The sequence below is a fragment of the Musca domestica genome, unplaced genomic scaffold, assembly GCF_030504385.1.
Source record: "Musca domestica strain aabys unplaced genomic scaffold, Musca_domestica.polishedcontigs.V.1.1 59, whole genome shotgun sequence".
Classification (NCBI taxonomy): Eukaryota; Metazoa; Arthropoda; class Insecta; order Diptera; family Muscidae; genus Musca; species Musca domestica.
Genome location: NW_026712362.1, coordinates 77,883 through 98,370, shown reverse-complemented (window position 1 = coordinate 98,370; position 20,488 = coordinate 77,883). Strand labels below are relative to the sequence as shown.

The window sequence follows — 20,488 nt, the reverse complement described above, 5'->3', positions numbered from 1 at the left end:
TTTCAAATATAAGTCGATTTTTATATGATTTCTAATACGATGTCAATCGGAGGCTATTATGTGCGTTTTTCAGCAATTTTTACAAATTTGTATAATTTTCCATTCAAAATTTTCTATTCCAAAATTGGTTTGACAGTTCATTGTGCCATTATCCATGATATGTCAAAATTTTTAAAATGTTTTTTCAAATATAAGTAGATTTCTATATGTTTTCTTATACGACGCCAATCGAAGGCTATTATTATGTGTGTTTTTTCAACAAGTTTTACAAAGTTGAATAATATTTCATTCAAAATTTTCAAATCCAAAATTGGTTTGACAGTTCATTGTCCCATCACCTGTATCGATGCGTCTATCAGTGTTCTTCTACCCTATTTTGACTGGCTTAAGTCATCGGCTGTTTTTTTTTTTTGTAAATTAACAAAGGAGCTTAAGGTTGACTTAGTTCAATTTTGGCCCAGAATTTATATTTGTTAACTATATGCTCCTTTGTTCCTACGCGAAGGAGCCGTACTCGAATGGTGCTCTCACCGTTATTCTGTTTCTTTTCACAATTCGTAGTCCAAAAAGAGTTTTCATATTTAATAGTTAAATAAAACACAACTCTTAGCGTTGCCAAGCTCACATATTCACAATTTGTATTCCTTCATTCTCCACTACTCTTTCACACATAAATTTGCTACGGGAAAACTCCTTTGTTCCTATATGAAGAAGCCGTAATCGGCTGGCCAGTAAAAACAACTTTTTCTATGTGTTCTCACCGTTATTCTGTTTCTTTTCAAAATTCGTGGTCCAAAAATGAGTTTTCATACTCAACAGTTAAATAAAACACAACTCTTCGCGTTGCCAACCTCACATATTCACAATTTGTTTTCCTTCATTCTCCACTACTCTTTCACACATAAATTTGGTACGGGAAAACTCCTTTGTTCCTACATGATGAAGCTGTAATAGGCTGGCCAGTAAAAAAAAACCCTTTTTCTTGGTGTTCCCACCGTTATTCTGTTTCTTTTCACAATTCGTGGTCCAAAGAGAGTTTTTATACCCCACAGTTAAATAAAACACAACTCTTCGCGTTGCCAACCTCGCATATTCACAATTCGTATTCCTTCATTCTCCACTACTCTTTCACACATACATTTGTTACGCGAAAAAACCATCCCTGAGTTCTCAAATACACAAATATTCCCTCAACTGACAACACTGTGACATGAAATACAGAAGAAGCTCGTGAAAAAAATTATTCATTGGAAAAAGATTTTATGAAATAGTGATAAAAAGTTAAAACAATTAACTATAATATGGAGCCAATGGCTGAAGTCAATACCAACGATGAGGTCAACAACAAAAATGAACTACCAGAAATTACCGATAATCCACAGACGGCAGCAGCTAATGGCGTTAGTCCATCGGGGGCAGGTGTAGCAGCGCAAAACCAAGAAAATGCTGAGACGTCAGAGAAAAATGATAAAGAATGGTAAGATCTACATACTAAATATTTTGTGTGCTTGAGAAAATTAAATCAATCTCATTTAGGTTACAAGGCCAAGTGCAAAAAACCCCCATAATGACTGCACCGCCTGGATTTAGGCCTGCTGCAGCTGGTGCGGGTGCTGCTGTTAGGAGTGGCGGTGTAAATATGCATTTTAATAGGGGCGGTGGCAGAGGCGGCGGCGCTGGTAATTTTGGCAATCGCCCATTCGATCCAAATTGGTCCAACAATAATGTACCGCCCGGTGGACCACCGGGTGGAGGACCCCCACAGTTAGAGCTGTGGGTGGAAACCAAAACCGAAGATGGCAAATCATATTATTATCATGCCCTGACAAGAGAAACTACTTGGACCAAGCCCGAGGGACCAAACATCAAAGTTATGACCCAAGCTGAAATTGAAGAAATGAACAAGAAACAGCAAATGATGCAGCAGCAGCAACAACAACAACAGCATCATACCCAAAACCAGTCAAATGGTGGTACTGAGGAAAAGGATAAACCCGAAACAGCTGTTATTACCGATAAACCACCACCAACAGCAGCGGCGGCCGCGGTGGCAGCGCCGTCGAATGTTTTAACATCACAGCCACCACCAGGGTTGCTATCGCAACCACCTCCAAGTGCCCATCAACAACCGCAGCAGCAGCAAGTGCCCCAGCAACATGCACCACCACATCAGGCAATGACACAACCTCCGCCTAATGTTGCCGCAGCAGTGCCTGGCGGCCATCCTCAAGTAAGTCAACCACCACCTGGTATGCATCAACAACCGCCACCATTCTTTCCGCCTGGTGTCCATCCACCTAATTTTGGTCAACATCCTCCCTTCGGAATGCCTCCACCAGGCTATGCGGCTGGATTTCCGGGAGCACCTGGTGGTCCTGCCGCCCCTTGGGGAATGCCCTGGAACCACATGCATCAAGTTCCGCCACAAGATAAACCTGCCAAAAATCTCATCATTAAACCTGGTGTCATCGATCCAGCAGTTATAGCGCGTGCCGCCGAATGGTCGGAACATAGGGCTCCCGATGGCAGACCTTATTATTATCATGCTGGACGCGGGGAAAGTGTGTGGGAAAAACCGCAAGCATTACGTGACATGGAAGCCGCACGTATGGCTGCTCATGGTGCCCCACAAGTTGCTGCCCCACCTCCCGTTCACAATCCAGCTTTGATACCTGGTATACCTCCACACCTGATACCGCTAATGCACATGCAACCGGCAAATCATGCTGCCGCATTTGTTGATCACTCAGCCGCCAAGGCTGCAGAGAATGCAAAAGTTTCACAAACGGCTGCCCTAGAGAAAGAGGCTAAAAAGTATGCCGAAGAGAAACGCAAAAAGGCCGAAGAAGAACAAAAGAAAGCAAATGCAACAGCAAAGCCGGTGGATAAGAGTAGACCCATATCCAGCACGCCAATACCGGGTACACCATGGTGTGTTGTCTGGACAGGAGATGCTCGTGTCTTTTTCTATAATCCTTCAACGAGAACATCGGTCTGGGAGCGTCCAGAAGAGTTGCTCGAACGCGAAGAAGTCGACAAAGCAATCAACAATCCACCGGAACAACTAAAGAGTTTGGTCAATGCCAAAGCAAATGCCAAGGAAGAAGCTGAAGCTGAGGAGAAAGCATCAACAAATCACAGCGCCGGCAATTCTGTGGCAAACAATGCTGTAAAAATCCATATCATTGAGGACAATCAAGCCGATGATGAAGATGATGGTGTGATAAAAATTAAAACAGAATCGGATTCAGATGTTGAAGAAGTTCCCACCAAGAAGTTACGTTTAAGTAAGTGTACTATTTTGTGGTATAAAAAAAAATTAAATTTAATTTATTTCTACATTTTTTAGATAAAACGAAAAAGGCTGATGCCAGTGAAGCTGCTGCCGAGGCTGAGGTGAGGGCAGCCAAAGAGAGAGCCTTGGTACCCTTGGAAACCAGAGTAAAACAATTCAAAGAAATGTTAAGAGAGAAGGATGTAAGTATTGCATAACTTCTTGCAATAAATTGTTTAAATGTTTTAATAACTTATTTGGTATTTGGATCAGGTATCTGCCTTTAGTACATGGGAAAAAGAGCTGCATAAAATCGTCTTTGATCCCAGATACTTGCTGCTGACATCCAAGGAACGCAAGCAGGTGTTTGAGAAATATGTAAAAGATCGCGCCGAAGAGGAACGCAAAGAAAAACGCAACAAAATGCGACAAAAGCGTGAAGAGTTCCGTAATCTCTTGGAAGAATGTAAATTGCATGGAAAGTAAGTAGTAGAGAACATAAATCGTGATGATGTTTAAGAGTTTTGATTTATTTTCAAAGAACCAAAATTTGGAAATCTTAAATATTTCATTTTTAAGATGACAACGATCTTTTTTAGAAAAATTCATTACTTACAACAGATTTAAACAATTCTTATTTAAAAAATCTGCAACGTAATTGTCACACCGACAAATGATACATATCCTGTATTAGCAGGATGGATGCTTGAATTCGTTTTCTTTGAGCGTTTTGTTTTTTTAAGATCTTGAATCCTACCTGAAGAAATGGTCCGATTTCTACCATCTTTATGGCAAATCTTGTGTCGATGGAAATATTGAGATGCACCTAGTCTGAATGAAATTGAAGATTAATTTCGAGTTTTATGAGCTTTATGAATATCCAAAATGTTGACCCATTGTGGGAGGGGTACCAAAAGGAGTGTACCGATACATTCCATCTTCACACCAGACCTTGGGTTAAAAAATATATTATGATGTGTCTAATTTAAAGAGAACCGGTTGCTTATTTCAGTTTTTATGACCGCTTTTGTTGTTCAAAACTGTACCCTTGGTAGGGGAGGAATGAAGGAAGGAATGGCCCGATCTCTACCATCTTTATAACAGACCTTGTGTTGATAGAAATATTGAGATGTGCCAAGTCTGAATGGAGTCGGATGTTAATTTCGCGTTTTATGAGCTTCATGGATATACAAAATTTGAACCTTTGTGGGGGAGGTACCAGAAGGAGTGTACCGATACATTCCATCTTCACAGCAGATCTGGTATTAGTAGAAATAATGGGATATGTGTAAGTTGAAGAGAACCGGATGCATATTTCGGATTTTATGACCGTTATGGTTATTAAAAACGTTGGCCCTTTGTGGTGGAGGTACCAGAAGGAATGGCCTGATCTCTACCATCTTTATAACAGACCTTGTGTTGATAGAAATATTGAGATGTGCCAAGTCTGAATGGAGTCGGATGTTAATTTCGAGTTTTATGAGCTTCATGGATATTCAAAATTTTGAACCATTGTGGGGGAGGTACCAGAAGGAGTGTACCGATACATTCCATCTTCATATCAGACCTTGGGCAATTAAAAATAGTGTGATGTGTGTAATTCAAAGAGAACTAGATGCATATTTCGGATTTTATGACCGTTATGGTTATTAAAAACTTTTACCCTTTGTGGTGGAGGTACCAGTAGGAAGGGTCCGATCTCTACCATCTTCATAACAGGTCTTTTGCTGATAGAAATATTGAGATGTGTCAAGTCTGAATGGAATCGGATGTTAATTTCGTGTTTTATGATCTTCATGAATATTAAAAACATTGACCCTTTGTGGGAGGGGTACCAGAAGGAGTGGACCGATATATTCCATCTTCACATCAGACCTTGGGTAATTAAAAATAGTGTGATGTGTGTAATTTGAAGAGAACTACATGCATATTTCGGATTTTATGACCGTTTTGGTTATTAAAAACTTTGGCTCTTTGTGGTGGAGGTACCAGTAGGAAGGGTCCGATCTCTACCATCTTTATAACAGGTCTTTTGCTGATAGAAATATTGGGATGTGTCAAGTCTGAATGGAATCGAATGGTAATTTCGTGTTTTAAGAGCTTCATGAATATTCAAAATGTTCACTCTTTGTGGACGAGTTAATAGAAGAAGTGGACCGATATAGCCCATCTTCGCCCCAGACCTTGGGTTAGTAAAAATATTGTGATGTGTGTAATTTGAAGACAATCAGACACATACATCACATTTTATAAGAGTTATAATTATTCAAATGTTGACCCTTTGTGGGGGAGGTACTTGATGGACCAAATCGTATACTCCCTTCGAGAGTTATCGTGCGCACCAGACAGGCAGTCAGACAGAGGGACGGACGAACATCGCTAAATTTACTCCAAATGTCCTGAAACGGATAGAGTCCAAAGAAACCTAGGGTTTAAAACCGTTATTTCGATGAGAAACGTTTTGGCCGTATCATTAGGGTATAAAAATTCCCGAGATAATTAAAAATTCGGGCAATGTGAATTTCCGGAATTCTTTTTTTAACCACCTTTTAAAATGATTATCCGATTATGATTCGAAAATATATTTCAATCCCCTTTTTCCCCCATTTATTTACAGATCCTCATTCAGTGATTTTTGTCAACGCTATGGCAAAGATGAACGTTACAAAGCCATTGAAAAACCACGTGAACGTGAAAGTCTTTTCAATGAATATCTCTTGGATGTGAGGCGCCGTGAAAAGGAGGAGAAACAAATGAAGAAAGAACAGGTATGTAAAACAAACACTTGTATTTACTTGAGTAAGATTAAAATTTGAACATTTCTCCAAAGGGGAATTCCCTTCTTCTTCCCCAAGGAAGGGAAATCCCCGATGAAAATTCAAATTGTTAATCTAAGGTTGTTGGTGAAAATATAAATGTTGTTTTTTCTTGCAAATTTTTGTAAAAAGAGAAACTTAAACTTATTTACATATATTCTTAGTATTACTTATGTACTATTTTTATTATTAATATTACCTCATATACATATATTTATATATTTTTGTTAAAACCACTTAGCATTCCTTTTCCTAACAATAACATTGCACATATAAAATATATATAAAAAAACCAAACATTTTTAAAAGATTTCAGCATACAGTTTTTGCTACTGCTACTACACAACGTATTATGCAGTCTTCTGTTAATGTGTGTTGTAATTTTTGTTTTTATCAATTAAAAACACGCGAGAGTCCATTTCAAAAATGCCAACGAAACCCCCTTGAAAATATTCAGATGGTGGTTGCTAAAATATATTTTTGGTTGGAAGAAGTGTGAGAGAACGAGGAAGGTATATTAGGCTTAATATGCCGCCTTTTGAGAGAAGCAAAACAGCAGGAGTAGAGTAAGTGCGTCTAATCGCTTTTTATTAGCAAATTTTGTTCACCATATTGTTTAGCAAAAAACCTTTTTTTGTTACCCAAAATATTTTCCAATATCCAACGACACGTGAAAAAACCAAAAATCAAAAAAAAAAAAAAAAACAACCACAGAAAAACACATCCGACAACAAAGCTATATTCCCAACATGAATGAATGGCAGTGAGCGGGTTCGGGCCGTGTGGTCTCTGAGGCTGTTGCATGGAGTATGGCAGTAATCACCACGAACACGAAAAAAACCCAAGGACGAATGTGCACGAATTTAAATTGGCCCTGCATTGAGAACAAAGCTAGATTTACAAACGTACATAATATTTTCCACAACTGTTGTGTGGTGAGTTATCCAAACAAAACAAAAAAAAAACAAACAAACTTCCCTATTCTAACAGAATCAGTTGAATGTTGATCAAATAAAAAAAAAAAAACAAATTAAACGTCAAACAATATACCAATTTGCTGACCTTTATCGTTGGTGCCTTTTTGCATCCTTCTGTTAGGCCCATGGATGGTCCGATGGATGGATGAATGGATGGATTGGTTGTGCTTGCCTGCCTGCTCATAGAAAAAATTTGCTGCTGCTGCTGCTGATTTTGTCGCCAAGGAGTCCAGCCAGCCCACCACCATCACCTCAATGCAAAAGCAAATAGATTTCTGTATCCTGCGCCAGTGTTTTCAAGAAGTCATCTTTACAATTTCCCTGTCATTGTCATTGTGATGACGCTACCACCACCAACACCTCCATAAACCACCGGACACTGTTTGCTGAGAGAAAGAACATCATTCCACTTTCGTTGAAACAGTATGAAAACATAATACCTCTTTATGTTTTTTTTTTTCTTTCTATTTTTTTGATTTTTTTCTTAATACAAAACTTTTCTTCCAGCATTATTGTGTGTGTGTGTGTGTGGCGTAAATAATATTTAATATGTCGCGAGCCAAATTTATGGCACAATTTTCATATTTATTTTTATACTCTACACCATTCGATGGAGGGTATATTATGATTGTCATTCCGTTTGTATTCTGGTTCAGCGTAAAATTCTAAGACGATTTAGAGATGTCCGTCTGTCTGTTGTAATCACGCTATCTTTCGAACGAATTGAGATAGAAGGCTAAAATTTTGCACATATACATAGTTTACCAGTAGGCAGGTTAAGCTCGTAAATGGGCCATGTCCGTCCACCATATAACGTATAACGCCCACATAACGGTACCTTCCGATACTCAGATTTTCAGGATTTTAGCGACATTATTTACCGGAATTATTTCAAATTTCGTATTTGAAGTTCGTAATGGGTACTACAGCCTATGGCAAAAAGTTTTGTATGCCGGACAACATCTTCGTATAGCTCCCATATAACGGTACCTCTCGATACTCAATATTTTCATGATTTTAGCGACATTATTCACCGGAGTTATTTTAAATTTCGTATTTGAAGTTCGTAATGGGCACTACAGCCTATGACAAAAATTTTGTATGCAGGTCAACGTCTTCGTATAGCCCCCATATAACTGTACCTCAAAATACTCGGTATTTTTATGATTTTATCGACATTATTCACTGGAACTGTTTCAAATTTCATATTTGTAGTTCGTTATGGGTTCTACAGCCTATGACAAAAAATCTTATTCAGGTCCTCATATAACGTTTTTCATTTAATTGGTAGTTTTCGGATTTTTTTTTTTTTTTTTGAAAATTTCCAGCTTCCTTCCAAATAGTGAAGGGTTTTAAATGTTCGGCCCGGCCTTTTTTACATGTTTCATCTAAAGAAGGCCAGTAGATGCTACTATGTATCTAGAATAACTATTTGAGTTCTTTTGTCTCTAAACAAATCGATGGAAGTTTTTCGTTAGTTGTTAAAAGCCTTTTTTGAAGTCTTGCAAAACTTAGAAGGACTTTAGGAAACGCCTTCAAGGGCTTAAGTTCATCTCTTCTACACAAAATAGAGCTCAAACATCTTCTCTCCACCCATAGACAAGCTTTTGAGAATCTTCTTTGAAGCGAATATCGTTTAATAATGGATAGATTACCCTAAAAAATCCTTCCATGTGTGGAAGTCCTCTTGTAGGTCCTCTATGAATGAAAGACTTTCAAAGACTTTCAGGTTATGTACGTAGGACCTTCCGAGGATTTCCTATGTACAGAAGGTTTCTTAAGGAATTTTTTAATATAAGAGTTTCAAAAGATTTCAGATTCTATTGATAAAATTCCTTCTAAAAGTCTTCTATGGATAGAATTTCTTCAAAGGTCTTCTATGAAGAAGACCTTAAAATGGTAACAAAGACCTTCAAAGTACTTTTTTTTATTTATAGAACACTTTTAAAGGGTTTTATATGGAAGTCCTTCAAATAGTAGGAATAGAAGTCCTTCAAAAGGTCTTTTTTGAATAAAAGTTCTTCAAAAGGGCTCCTATGGATAAAAGGCCTTTGAAAGATCTTTTATGGATAGAAGGCCTTCTCAAAGGGTTTTCTATGAATAAAAAACTTCCAAAGGGGGTTTCTATGTAACGAAGACATCCAAACGATCTCATATGGGTTTAAGACCTTTAAATAATTTTTTATTGATATAATACTTTCAAAAGGTCCTCTGTGAATAGAAAACCTTTTATGGGTCCTCTATGGCTGGAAGACTTTGAATGGATCTTTTATTTTTAGATAATCAAAGGGTCTTTTATAGAAAAAGGAACTTCGAAAAATTTCCTATGCACAGAAGGCCTTCAAAGGATTTTTTATTGATAGAAGACTTTCAATTGGACTTTCAAAGTTCTCACATATGAATATAAGACCTTTAAAGGATTTTTTTTCTTGATGGAAGACCTTCAAAGGGTATTTGATGAATAAAATGTCTTTTTCGGATAGAAGACTTTTAAAAATTCTTCTATGGATAGAAGTTCTATTCTATGTATAGAAGGCCTTCAAAAGGTATTCTGTGGGTAAAAGTCCATCAAAAGGTCTCCTATGGATAGAAAACCTTCAAAGGGGTTTCTATGTAACGAAAACCGCCAAAAGATCTCATATGGATAAAAGACTTAAAATATTTTTATTCATACTTTTAGAGGGTATTCTGTGGATAGAAATTTTTCAAAAGGTATTCTATGGGCAGAAGGTCTTTAAATGGGGCTTCAATGTAACGAAGACCTTCAAAGAGTCTTCCAAAGACCTCCAAACGATTTTTTTTGATAGAAGTTCCTCAAAAAGTCTTATCTGATTAGATTTAAAATATTTTTGTGGATAAATTACCTCCAAAATTCTTCTATTGAAAATCTTCAAAGCTGTTTCTATGTAACGAAGACTTTCGACGAAACTTTTATTGATAGAAGACTTTCAAAGGATATTCTATGAACAAAACGTCTTCTAAAGTAAGAAGACATTCAGAAAGTATTTTTAGATTAGAAAAGCTTCAAAATGTTTTCTGTGGATAGATACCTTCAAAATGTAGAATATCTTCAAATGGTTTTCTATGTAACGGAGACATCCAAGGGATCTTGTATGTATAGAAGACCTTTAGAAGCCCGAAATATGTACAGATTTTCTTCAAAAGATCTTTTACCTATAGAAGACTTTCAAAGTGTCTTCTATACATAGTTGGCCTTCTATAGGTTTATTATGGATAGGTTACCCTGGAAATGCAAACACGACATTTCAAGGCTCGACTATATAAAGATGACCTCTTGATGATCTTCTCCACATATAGAAGACCTCCAGATGGTATACAATACACCCAACTTAATGGACTTCTGCTCTACTTACAGAATATATACTAAGTCTTCCTTTTTAACGAAAGATATAGGAAAAATCTTTTTTCGCATTTTGAAATTGTCGCCCCCATCGACCTAAATATCACCACAAATATTAAATATTATTTATGCCCACAAAACTTGTCGTCTATATATATATATACAACTAATTTATATATAACCATGTGTACGTCTATATTTGTCCGTCCATCCGTATTTCAAATTCTTGTGCCTTCTTCCCGAAAGACGTACACACAATACATTGTCTCTCTCTCTTAATCTCTAGTATTTAATTTGTACGCAAGATAGTTTTAAAAATTTTCGAATTTCTAAGATAACCCTAATCCATTGAAATTCTCTTACAGCCCAGACCACAGCAACAACCACAATGAAATGTAACTAGTCTATAAGCGTATTTTTTATATTAAACACACCTTAAGGTAGTCCATAAGATTTTGTTTGTAGTCCATAAGAATGCCACTCTACACACTCGTGTCAAATCCATGAAAAAAACTAATCGCCTTTGTTTTATTCTACTTTTCTATTCCTGCTGCTATCCGATTACGTCGTGTGATGATGGTATAGATACGCAAAGATTTCATTGAAATGTTGCGTGAACGTGGCGATTCCATAGATCGTCATTGCCGCTGGCATGACATTAAAAAGAAATTCGAAATGGATTCGCGTTATCGGGCTGTGGAAAATTCCATGTATCGTGAGGAGTATTTCCATGATTTTCTGCGCATCATGAAGGAGGAGAAGCGGCGTCGTGAGCGCGAACGTGAAAAGGAGCGTGAACAACGGGAGCGGGATAGAGAGCGTGAACGTAAGTCGGGCAAGAGTGATCGCAAGGATAAGGACAAGGATAGGCGGGAGAGGAGTCGCAGTCGTAACAAAGATCATCATGGTGGCGGACGAGATGATAAGGAACGTGATGGCGGTGGCGGCAGTAGCCGAGACAAGGAAAAGGAACGCAAAGACAAATCCGACAAGGATAAGGACAGGGAGGAGAAGAAGAAAAACAAGGATTATGTGAGTGGCTTTACATTTTTAATTTTATTTTTTTCTAAATAATTTTTATTTTCTTGGGTCTCCTGCAGGAGGAAGGTGAACACCAGTCCGAGGAAGAGGAGGCACGTTCAGCCACCACCGACCACGAGGAAGAGGAAGAAGCCGAGCGCCTGCAAAAGGAACGTGATCGCCAACTGAGAGCCGAACAAAGTATACGCGAACGCGAAAAGGAGGTACAACGCACACTGGCCGGTCATTTGCGTGATCGCGATAAGGAACGTGAACTACACAAACGCGAAGAGGCCGTTGGCCATTTTAATGCCCTGCTAACGGATTTGGTACGCAATCCAGATTTCACCTGGAAGGAGGTGAAACGACAATTGCGCAAAGATCATCGCTGGGAATTGGTTGAGTTCTTGGATCGTGACGATCGTGAGAGGTGAGTAGGTGTAGAGTAAAACAATACAAACATTCTGCAAAATCTCAAATTTAGAATGTCTTTGAAGACCTTAAAATTAATGAAAGGACTCCTCCTTTTTTCATGGCAAAATTGTTTGAAATTTGATTTTCAATAGGAAGTTCCTTGCCGACCATGTAACCATAGAAGACTTTTAGAAGATTTTTGGCAAAGATAAATATGATAATTTTATTTATGGAAAACCTTCAAATGATCCTCTATAGTTAGGTGGGGAGGGTGTCAGTATGAGAACATCTAAACCCCGTAAATCTTAGGGAGGTTTCCTTTAAAACTTCTGGAGAATTTTCTAAGCAGACAACAATAAAACTGTCCCTTACAAACCAGCTTCTCAAACTCCCAACTTCAGTTCGTCTCTACAGACTTGATGGCCTTCTGAGAGTCCTTGTGGATTCCTTGGTCTTTCAACTGGTTTCGTCTGTAGCTTGTCTGCATAGACCCTCTGCTCCATTGTAACAGACTACCTTTCGGTAGTTTATACAGACTTTCGGGTTCATTTTCCCATTTTTACAGGCTTCATTTCCTTCAACTCACCTGCATAGGCTTTGAGCCGACCAACTCTTCTGCAGAGACTAACTGACCGTTCTGCCTGTACAGGGTGAGATAAAAAACTGCAATAAAGTCAAACGCCATAATTTTAACATTTTTTTTTGTTGCAAAATCGTCAGGCAAAATCCCATTATTGTTGTTTTTATAAAAACAACGTTTGTTTATGAGTGGAGAACGATGGTAATGTTTACCAGGGGGTAAGGCAGGGAATACCTAGGTTTCGGAAAGAGCCACCAATCCTCATCAGTTCCCTTGTTTCTTGTCTGGGATATTCTCCCCAGAAGTTATTTAAAAAATAACTTCTATGACAAAAAACATTTTTTACCCAAGTGACGAGATCGTAAGCTCAATAGAAGAGGAACAAAAGAATTACATAAAACTAAAATTCTTTTGGAAAATCTTCTAAATCTTACAACCGCACTTATAAACATTTACATCTTTCTCCACTTGTTATGCTTTCGTTCAACCTGAACGAAGTAACATAACCATGTAAGTTTGTTTTGTCTGTTACAACAAAAACCCCTTCGTCGACCGTGCCTGTGTCTATTAATAGAACAGTGTTTGGCTTGCTTGTTTGGGATACCATAGTATTTTGTTGTTGCAAAATCGTCAGCATAACAAGTGGAGAAAGATGTAAATGTTTATAAGTGCGGTTGTAAGATTTAGAAGATTTTCCAAAAGAATTTTAGTTTTATGTAATTCTTTTGTTCCTCTTCTATTGAGCTTACGATCTCGTCACTTGGGTAAAAAATGTTTTTTGTCATAGAAGTTATTTTTTAAATAACTTCTGGGGAGAATATCCCAGACAAGAAACAAGGGAACTGATGAGGATTGGTGGCTCTTTCCGAAACCTAGGTATTCCCTGCCTTACCCCCTGGTAAACATTACCATCGTTCTCCACTCATAAACAAACGTTGTTTTTATAAAAACAACAATAATGGGATTTTGCCTGACGATTTTGCAACAACAAAATACTATGGTATCTATCCCAAACAAGCAAGCCAAACACTGTTCTATTTTTTTTTTTTTTTTAATTTTATTGAATGAAACCAAAAAATGTCGGAAATAGCATCAAATTTTGGAATAAGTTTAGATTTGTTCGAATTGGTCACCTTTGCCACGAATTATGGCCTTCAAACGGCCGAATGTTGCTCTGCGGTATTTTGGTCCATTCCCGACGAAGCGCTTGCTTGAGGCGATCGACACTTTGTTATATTTTAGTGCCAACCTTGCTTTCCAAAATACTCCAGACACAATAGTTCAACGGATTGGTATCCGGAGATTTTGGTGGCCATTGTGCGCTGGAAATAAAGCGAGGAACCTCATTTTGTAATCATTCTTGGGTGGCGCGTGCTGAGTGCGATGGTGCTGAGTTCTGTTGGAATGTCCCAGGTCTGCGGCCAAAAATGTTTGCATGTCCAAGGCTTTAATACACCCTCCAGAATATTTTCGTGATAATTTTAGGCATCTATTCTGATGTCACGGTCGATTAATACGAGCGGAGAGCGACCGTCGGCTGTTATGGCGGCTCACACCATTCACCATGGCCAGCGCTTGAGTTCTGGTATCCAACCGAATGTGCACATTTTCAGCATCAGCTGACCTTTTTGACAAGTAAACACGATCATTCTGTTTGTTTACAAATTGTTGGACAACGAATGTTTTCGGAATGCCATCGGAGAAAACCAAATTCGGCAGTTCACCACTTTCGGCCATGCGAAGCAACTCTTTAGCTCTGTTGAGTCTATTTTTATTCCGCTGCATTTTTTTGGAATTTCAATGGCTTTACCCCGAGCTCATTTTCCAATATTTGCCGAATGGAATATTGCGACATGTTCAGCTCACGAGCTATTTTTCGGCCACTGCGATGCTGGTTTCGATCAATTCGCTTCTTTACTTTTCGAATCATTTCTGCTGATGTTGCTGTTTTCTTCCGTCCACTTTCACTTCCTTGACGTCAGGCTACGCTACCTAACGAGCTATGGTACGAGACACAAAAGATTTATTCACATTTAAATGCTGGAGTGCTCTAACGATAGCCACTTGTGGTTCTCCAACCAAATATAAAGAAGTCACATCGTCCATCACGAATAACTTTTTTTTGTGGAAAATTCTCACCAAAATGCTTTTGTATGCTTGTAAACAATATAATTGTTAATAGTTAATTTATATAAACACTCAAATCAACATTGTAATTAACTGTGAGGACACTTAATGTTTATGCAAATGTCTACAACTTTGAAATTTGTGTCATACGCCATTATATGTACATACACATTTCTTTTCCTCATTACTTCTAATAAACTGATCTCAACAACAGGTTATGGGCCTACATTCGCGTAATTAAAATTTTTTTTTTATTGGAAGTAAATTGATAAAATCATGGCTGCATCGTACACATTATTTCCCAAATTGTCAAATACTAATTACCATGTCTGGAAATTTAACATGGAGTTGCTGCTGCTGGAGAGGGAATTGTGGGATGTTGTTGTTGGTAATCTGCCTGAGGAGCCGGATGAAAAGTGGTTGATTCGTGATGGGAAGGCAAGGGCTGCTATTGGGTTGGCTGTGGAGGAATCACAGAAAATACTCATAAAGCAACTGAAGACGGCGAAAGCTTTCTGGGACGCCTTGAAGAAGCATCACGAGAAGTCAAACATAACCAACAAAGTTAGTCTGCTTCGCCAAATGTCGTCGAAGAGGCTGGTTAGTGGTCAAAGTATGGAAGACCACATTCATGAATTTTTATCAATTGTGGACCGTTTGCGTGATTTGGGTGAGAAGATGGAAGAACACAAAGCTGTTGCATTTTTGCTGGGCACTTTGCCGGATGATTACAATCACCTAATTTCATCATTAGAAATGCGTTCGGAGGAAGATCTGACGCTCGATTTGGTGAAGGAAAAGTTGCTACAGGAGTTCAGGAGAAAGATGTCAGGTGAACATCAAACTGAGGCTGCTTTTAAAGTGCAGAAGAAAAAGTTTGTGCCAAAATGTTTTTCATGTGGAAAGCCGGGCCATATGAAAAAGGATTGTACAAACAAAAATCTGCGAAAACAACAAAAGCCAAACGACAATCGGGCCAATATTGTTAAAGATGGCAATAAAAATGTTTGTTTTGGTATCACAAATGTAAAAGCAAATGGCGATTGGTTTATTGATTCTGCTGCAACTTGTCATATGTGTAGTGAGGAGACATATTTTGACAAAATTAATAAGCAAGTGGATGAAATGGTGTATTTGGCAGATGGTACAATGTTGAAGGTGACTGGTTGTGGTGACTGCAAGATATTTTGTGAAGGCAAGGAAATTCGTGTTCAAAATGTACTATTCATACCAGAGCTGGACGGGAGTTTACTGTCAGTTCGGAAACTAACTGCTGAAGGTTTTAAGGTGTTTTTTGACAGAAATGGTTGTTCAATTTCTCTGGGCGGACATGTTCTTGCGAAAGCTACTTTAAGGAACAATTTGTTTGTGCTGAATCAGTCTTACAAAGCAAATATGATATCGAAATGTAAGAGTGACTGTATTCATATTTGGCATCGTCGTTTTGGCCACAGAAGTCATCAAGCAATTAGCTCAACCGTTACTAAAGAGCTTATTCGAGGTGTGAGCATAAAGAAATGTGCTTGTTTGTTTGATTGTGAGGTTTGCTTGAGAGCAAAGCTTACACGAGCACCCTTTCCAAAGGCATCGGAATCTAGATCGGATGAAATTTTAGATTTGGTACATTGCGACTTATGCGGCCCCATGCAAAATACAACCCCTGGTGGAAATCGTTATTTTTTAACTCTGATTGATGATCACAGCCGTTATTGTACAATATTTTTCATTGCATCAAAGGATTTGGCCTACGACAAAATTAAAGAATTTATTGAACAAAATGAGAACCAATTAGGAAAACGTCTAAAAATTCTTAGAACTGATCGTGGTGGAGAGTTTTTAAATAAAAAGATGCAGAAGTTTTTCAAAAATAAGGGTATAATTCACCAGCTCACTGCCCCCTATACTCCTGAGCAGAATGGAGTTGCAGAGAGGAAGAACCGGAGCTTAATGGAGATGGCCAGGTGCATGCTATACGACGCGAATATTCATATCAAATTCTGGGCTGAGGCTGTCAACAATGCGAACTATATTCAAAATCGACTTTCATCAGTTTCTGTAAATAAAACGCCTTTTGAGTTATGGTTTGGCAGGCCTCCAAATTTGAGCCATATTCGTATTTTTGGTTCCGCTGCTTACGTCCATGTTGAAAAACAAAAACGCAAAAAGTTGGACGATGTGGCTGTCAAATGTATTCTGGTTGGATATTCTGAGGAGAGCAAAGCATTTCGTTTGCTAAATACTGATACCAATAACATCATAATAAGCCGTAACGTGAAGTTTTTGGAATCAAACGATTTTCTTGATGTTCCGAAGAAGGATAACAATTCTGACGAAAATATGGTAATATCTGTCTCTACAATCAATTCTACTAATGTTTCGCCTCTTGCTCATGAAGAAGAAGATAATAATTCGATAAGCACAGAAGAATTTTGTGGCTTTGAATCAGCTGGGGAATTTTCATCGTCTTCTGACGAGGAAATTTTAAATAATGACGTAACAATTAATCCTGATGATACTCCTCGAACTTCTTCAAGATCAAACAAGGGTATACCGCCTAAAAAGTATGGGTACAAAATTTGCGTTGAAGATGATCCAACAAATTTTGGAGAGGCTATGTCCAGATCGGACGGCAAGAGATGGTTGATGGCTATGGAAGAGGAGATGAGGGCATTGCATGAAAACAAACGTGGGACTTGGTGGAGTTGCCACGTGATGGCAACTTGGTCGGCTGTAAATGGGTCTTCAAAGTTAAACATAAATTTAATGGTGAGAAGGAGTACAGAGCTAGACTGGTCGCAAAGGGATTTTCCCAAAAATACGGCGAAAACTACGACGAAGTTTTTGCTCCAGTTGTAAAGCAAGCTACTTTTAGAAGCCTGTTGGCCATCGCAAGCTATAGAAATATGAAAGTTCGTCACGTTGACGTCAAAACGGCGTTTCTTTATGGTGATTTGGACACCGATATATATTTGAAACAACCTGAAGGTTTTATTATACCTGGAAAAGAAAATTATGTTTGTAAATTAAACCGAAGCCTCTATGGGCTGAAACAGTCGGCAAGATGTTGGAATCTTCGTATCAACAAAATCCTAATTGATTCTGGATTCAGAAGGGGAAAGGCTGAACCCTGTTTATATGTTAAAAGTGATACGAACTCAATCACATACGTTCTGATTTACGTCGATGACATTATTGTTGCATCTAAGACTGATGAGCAAATTGAAGATGTTTTACGTATTCTGAAATCCCACTTTGCAATAACGGAATTGGGTGATTTAAGACTCTATTTGGGGATAGAAGTGAGCTACAATAATGGTTTATATTATTTGTCACAAGAACGTTACATTGAAAAAATATTAAATGAGTTTGATCTTCAAGATGTTAAGATTTCTTCAATACCCATGGATCCTGGATATTTGAAGGAAACTACGAATAATTTGCTTGAAAACAATATCTTATACCGGAAGGCTATCGGATCACTGCTGTATATCTCTAACAATACACGTCCAGATATTGCATTTGCCGTTTCAATATTATCTCGGAAAATTACTTGCCCGAATGAAAGAGATTGGACTGAAGTCAAAAGGGTTCTAAAATATCTAAAAGGGACTAAAGACTTGAAATTGCTCGTTGGATCTAAGAGTGAATTGGAGTTGAACGGCTTTGCTGATGCTGATTGGGCAGGCGACATCAATGACCGAAAATCTACAAGTGGGTTCATTTTTAAGCTTGGTGATGCTGTCATCAGTTATGCTAGTCGAAAGCAAGCAAATGTAACTTTATCATCTACCGAGGCAGAATATGTGGCTCTTGCTGAAGCATCTCAGGAACTCTTATGGATTATGCAATTAATGAAGGAATTTGAAATCAACATATCCAGTCCGGTCATTTTTGAAGACAACCAGAGTTGCCTCAAGATACTTCAAGATGAGAAAATAAGCCCTAGAAGCAAGCATATAGATGTTAAGTTTTACTTTGTTCGCGACTTGTATAGATCGAATAGCGTATTATTTAATTATTGTCCAACAAAGTCTATGTTAGCAGACATTCTAACCAAGCCTTTACAGAAGGTTAACATATGTAAATTTCGAATACTGATTGGATTATGTAATTTAGATTAATTCGTTATTTTTATATACATACATATCTTTTGAGCTTATATAAATTAATTTTAAATAATATTTGTAATATTAAGAAGGGGTGTTAATAGTTAATTTATATAAACACTCAAATCAACATTGTAATTAACTGTGAGGACACTTAATGTTTATGCAAATGTCTACAACTTTGAAATTTGTGTCATACGCCATTATATGTACATACACATTTCTTTTCCTCATTACTTCTAATAAACTGATCTCAACAACAATAATGAGCTGTCATTGGAATAATTTTAACAGCTGTCGGACGAGTGGCTTAAAAATGACAGCAGTCTCATGTTGGCTGCAGTTTTTTCATCTCACCCTGTATATACAGAGGATTGATGTCTGTGACAGTTTGTCGTTGAACACTCCATGATCTTTAGCTCGTCTATACGGGTCTCTGCGTTGTTGTTTCAAACTCCTCTATAGAAGATGAGTTGCTTCAAACTCATCTACAGAAGTGGAGGTGTTACACACTCGTCTATAGAAGACGAGTTGTTCCACACTCGTCTATAGAAGTGGAGGTGTTTCAGACCCCGTCTTTAGAAGATGAGTTGTTTCAAACTCTTCTATAGCAGAGAAGTTGTTTCAAACTCGTCCAGAGAAGACAAGTTGCTCCATACTCGTCTAGAGAAGACGTATTGCTTCATACCCGTCATGAGAAGACTATAAAGACTGTCCGCTGTTTCTAACTCGTCTAAAAACTTTAAACACTCTTTCTCAATTTTTTTTCAGAATTTTCAACGAACACATTGATGGTCTAATGAAAAAGAAACGTGAAAAATTCCGTGAAATGCTCGATGAAATTACTACCCTCGAACTGACCAGCAGTTGGAAGGATGTTAAGAAACTTATCAAAGATGATCCCCGCTACTTAAAATATAATAATTCGGAAAAATGTGAACGGGAATTCCGTGACTATTTGGTTGACAAGCAAATGGCAGCCAAGGTGGCGCTCAAGGAGCTGCTCAAAGAATGTAAACTCATCACACACAAAAGTCATGAATTGGTACAGGAAAATCCCAATCATCTTAAGGAGATACTTGATATCCTGAAAATGGATAAGAGGTACGTATGAGTGTAATTTCTCGTTTTGATTACTTTTAATGTAATATTCTTTTCCATGTCCAAAGGTATCTGATATTGGAACACATTGCTGAGGAACGTACCACCATTGTGGTAAACTATCTAGAAGAATTACACAAACGTGGACCTCCGCCACCACCCACAGCCTCGGATGCCTCACGGCGTGTCAAGTAAATGTGTTTTGGATGACAACGACATTTTGTTTCATCAATGGTTCCCATACTGTTATGAGTTTCATTTGGAATTGCCCATTCAAGAGAAATATTTTGTGTTGTAACAACATTATTGATTTCTATTAATAATAGCTGATATATTTTTAAATTAAACCACCACATCTAACGTCAGAGAAATTATTACGAAAAAAAATGATTACATCTGCCTAACACTTACACCTATTTCGAATTGTATTAACATTACATCAGAATGTTTTAAATGTAATTTTAAATTAATAAATAAATTCAAAAGAGCGTGCATTTTGCATAAAATTAAATAGCGTTTTTTTAATTAGGCCCCATGTCTGTATAGAGACAGAATCCCCTGGTCGCCTTTTGGGTCTATAGAGTTTCTGATGAAATGTTCTTGAAATAAGTAAAATATTATCAGTCGGTTTGGCGGACAGATGTATACCCCCAGCCTTGAGTTACGATTATTCAAACTGTTGACCCTTTGTGGGGGATGTTCCGAAGCAGTT

The 20,488-nt window shown here is 37.9% G+C and overlaps 1 protein-coding gene across 1 annotated transcript; it reads left to right on the top strand.

The window, feature by feature from the left end:
* The first annotated feature begins 1,174 nt into the window (after positions 1–1,174).
* Positions 1,175–20,287, top strand: LOC101891063 (transcription elongation regulator 1). The gene is made up of 9 exons (XM_005184995.4): positions 1,175–1,477; positions 1,537–3,287; positions 3,350–3,477; positions 3,548–3,756; positions 5,892–6,042; positions 11,014–11,460; positions 11,529–11,878; positions 19,447–19,779; positions 19,845–20,287. The coding sequence occupies exons 1-9, from the start codon at positions 1,302–1,304 to the stop codon at positions 19,969–19,971; spliced, it is 3,672 nt and encodes a 1,223-aa protein (XP_005185052.2). The 5' UTR covers positions 1,175–1,301; the 3' UTR covers positions 19,972–20,287.
* Positions 20,288–20,488: the final 201 nt, after the last annotated feature.

What these genes read in the sequence shown, in the direction of transcription:
- LOC101891063 (XM_005184995.4), top strand. Translation starts at nt 1,302, where the DNA reads ATGGAGCCAATGGCTGAAGTCAATACCAACGATGAGGTCAACAACAAA. An exon ending in GAGAAAAATGATAAAGAATG is followed by an intron (nt 1,478 to 1,536) that starts GTAAGATCTACA and finishes AATCTCATTTAG; the next exon opens with GTTACAAGGCCAAGTGCAAA. An exon ending in CACCAAGAAGTTACGTTTAA is followed by an intron (nt 3,288 to 3,349) that starts GTAAGTGTACTA and finishes TACATTTTTTAG; the next exon opens with ATAAAACGAAAAAGGCTGAT.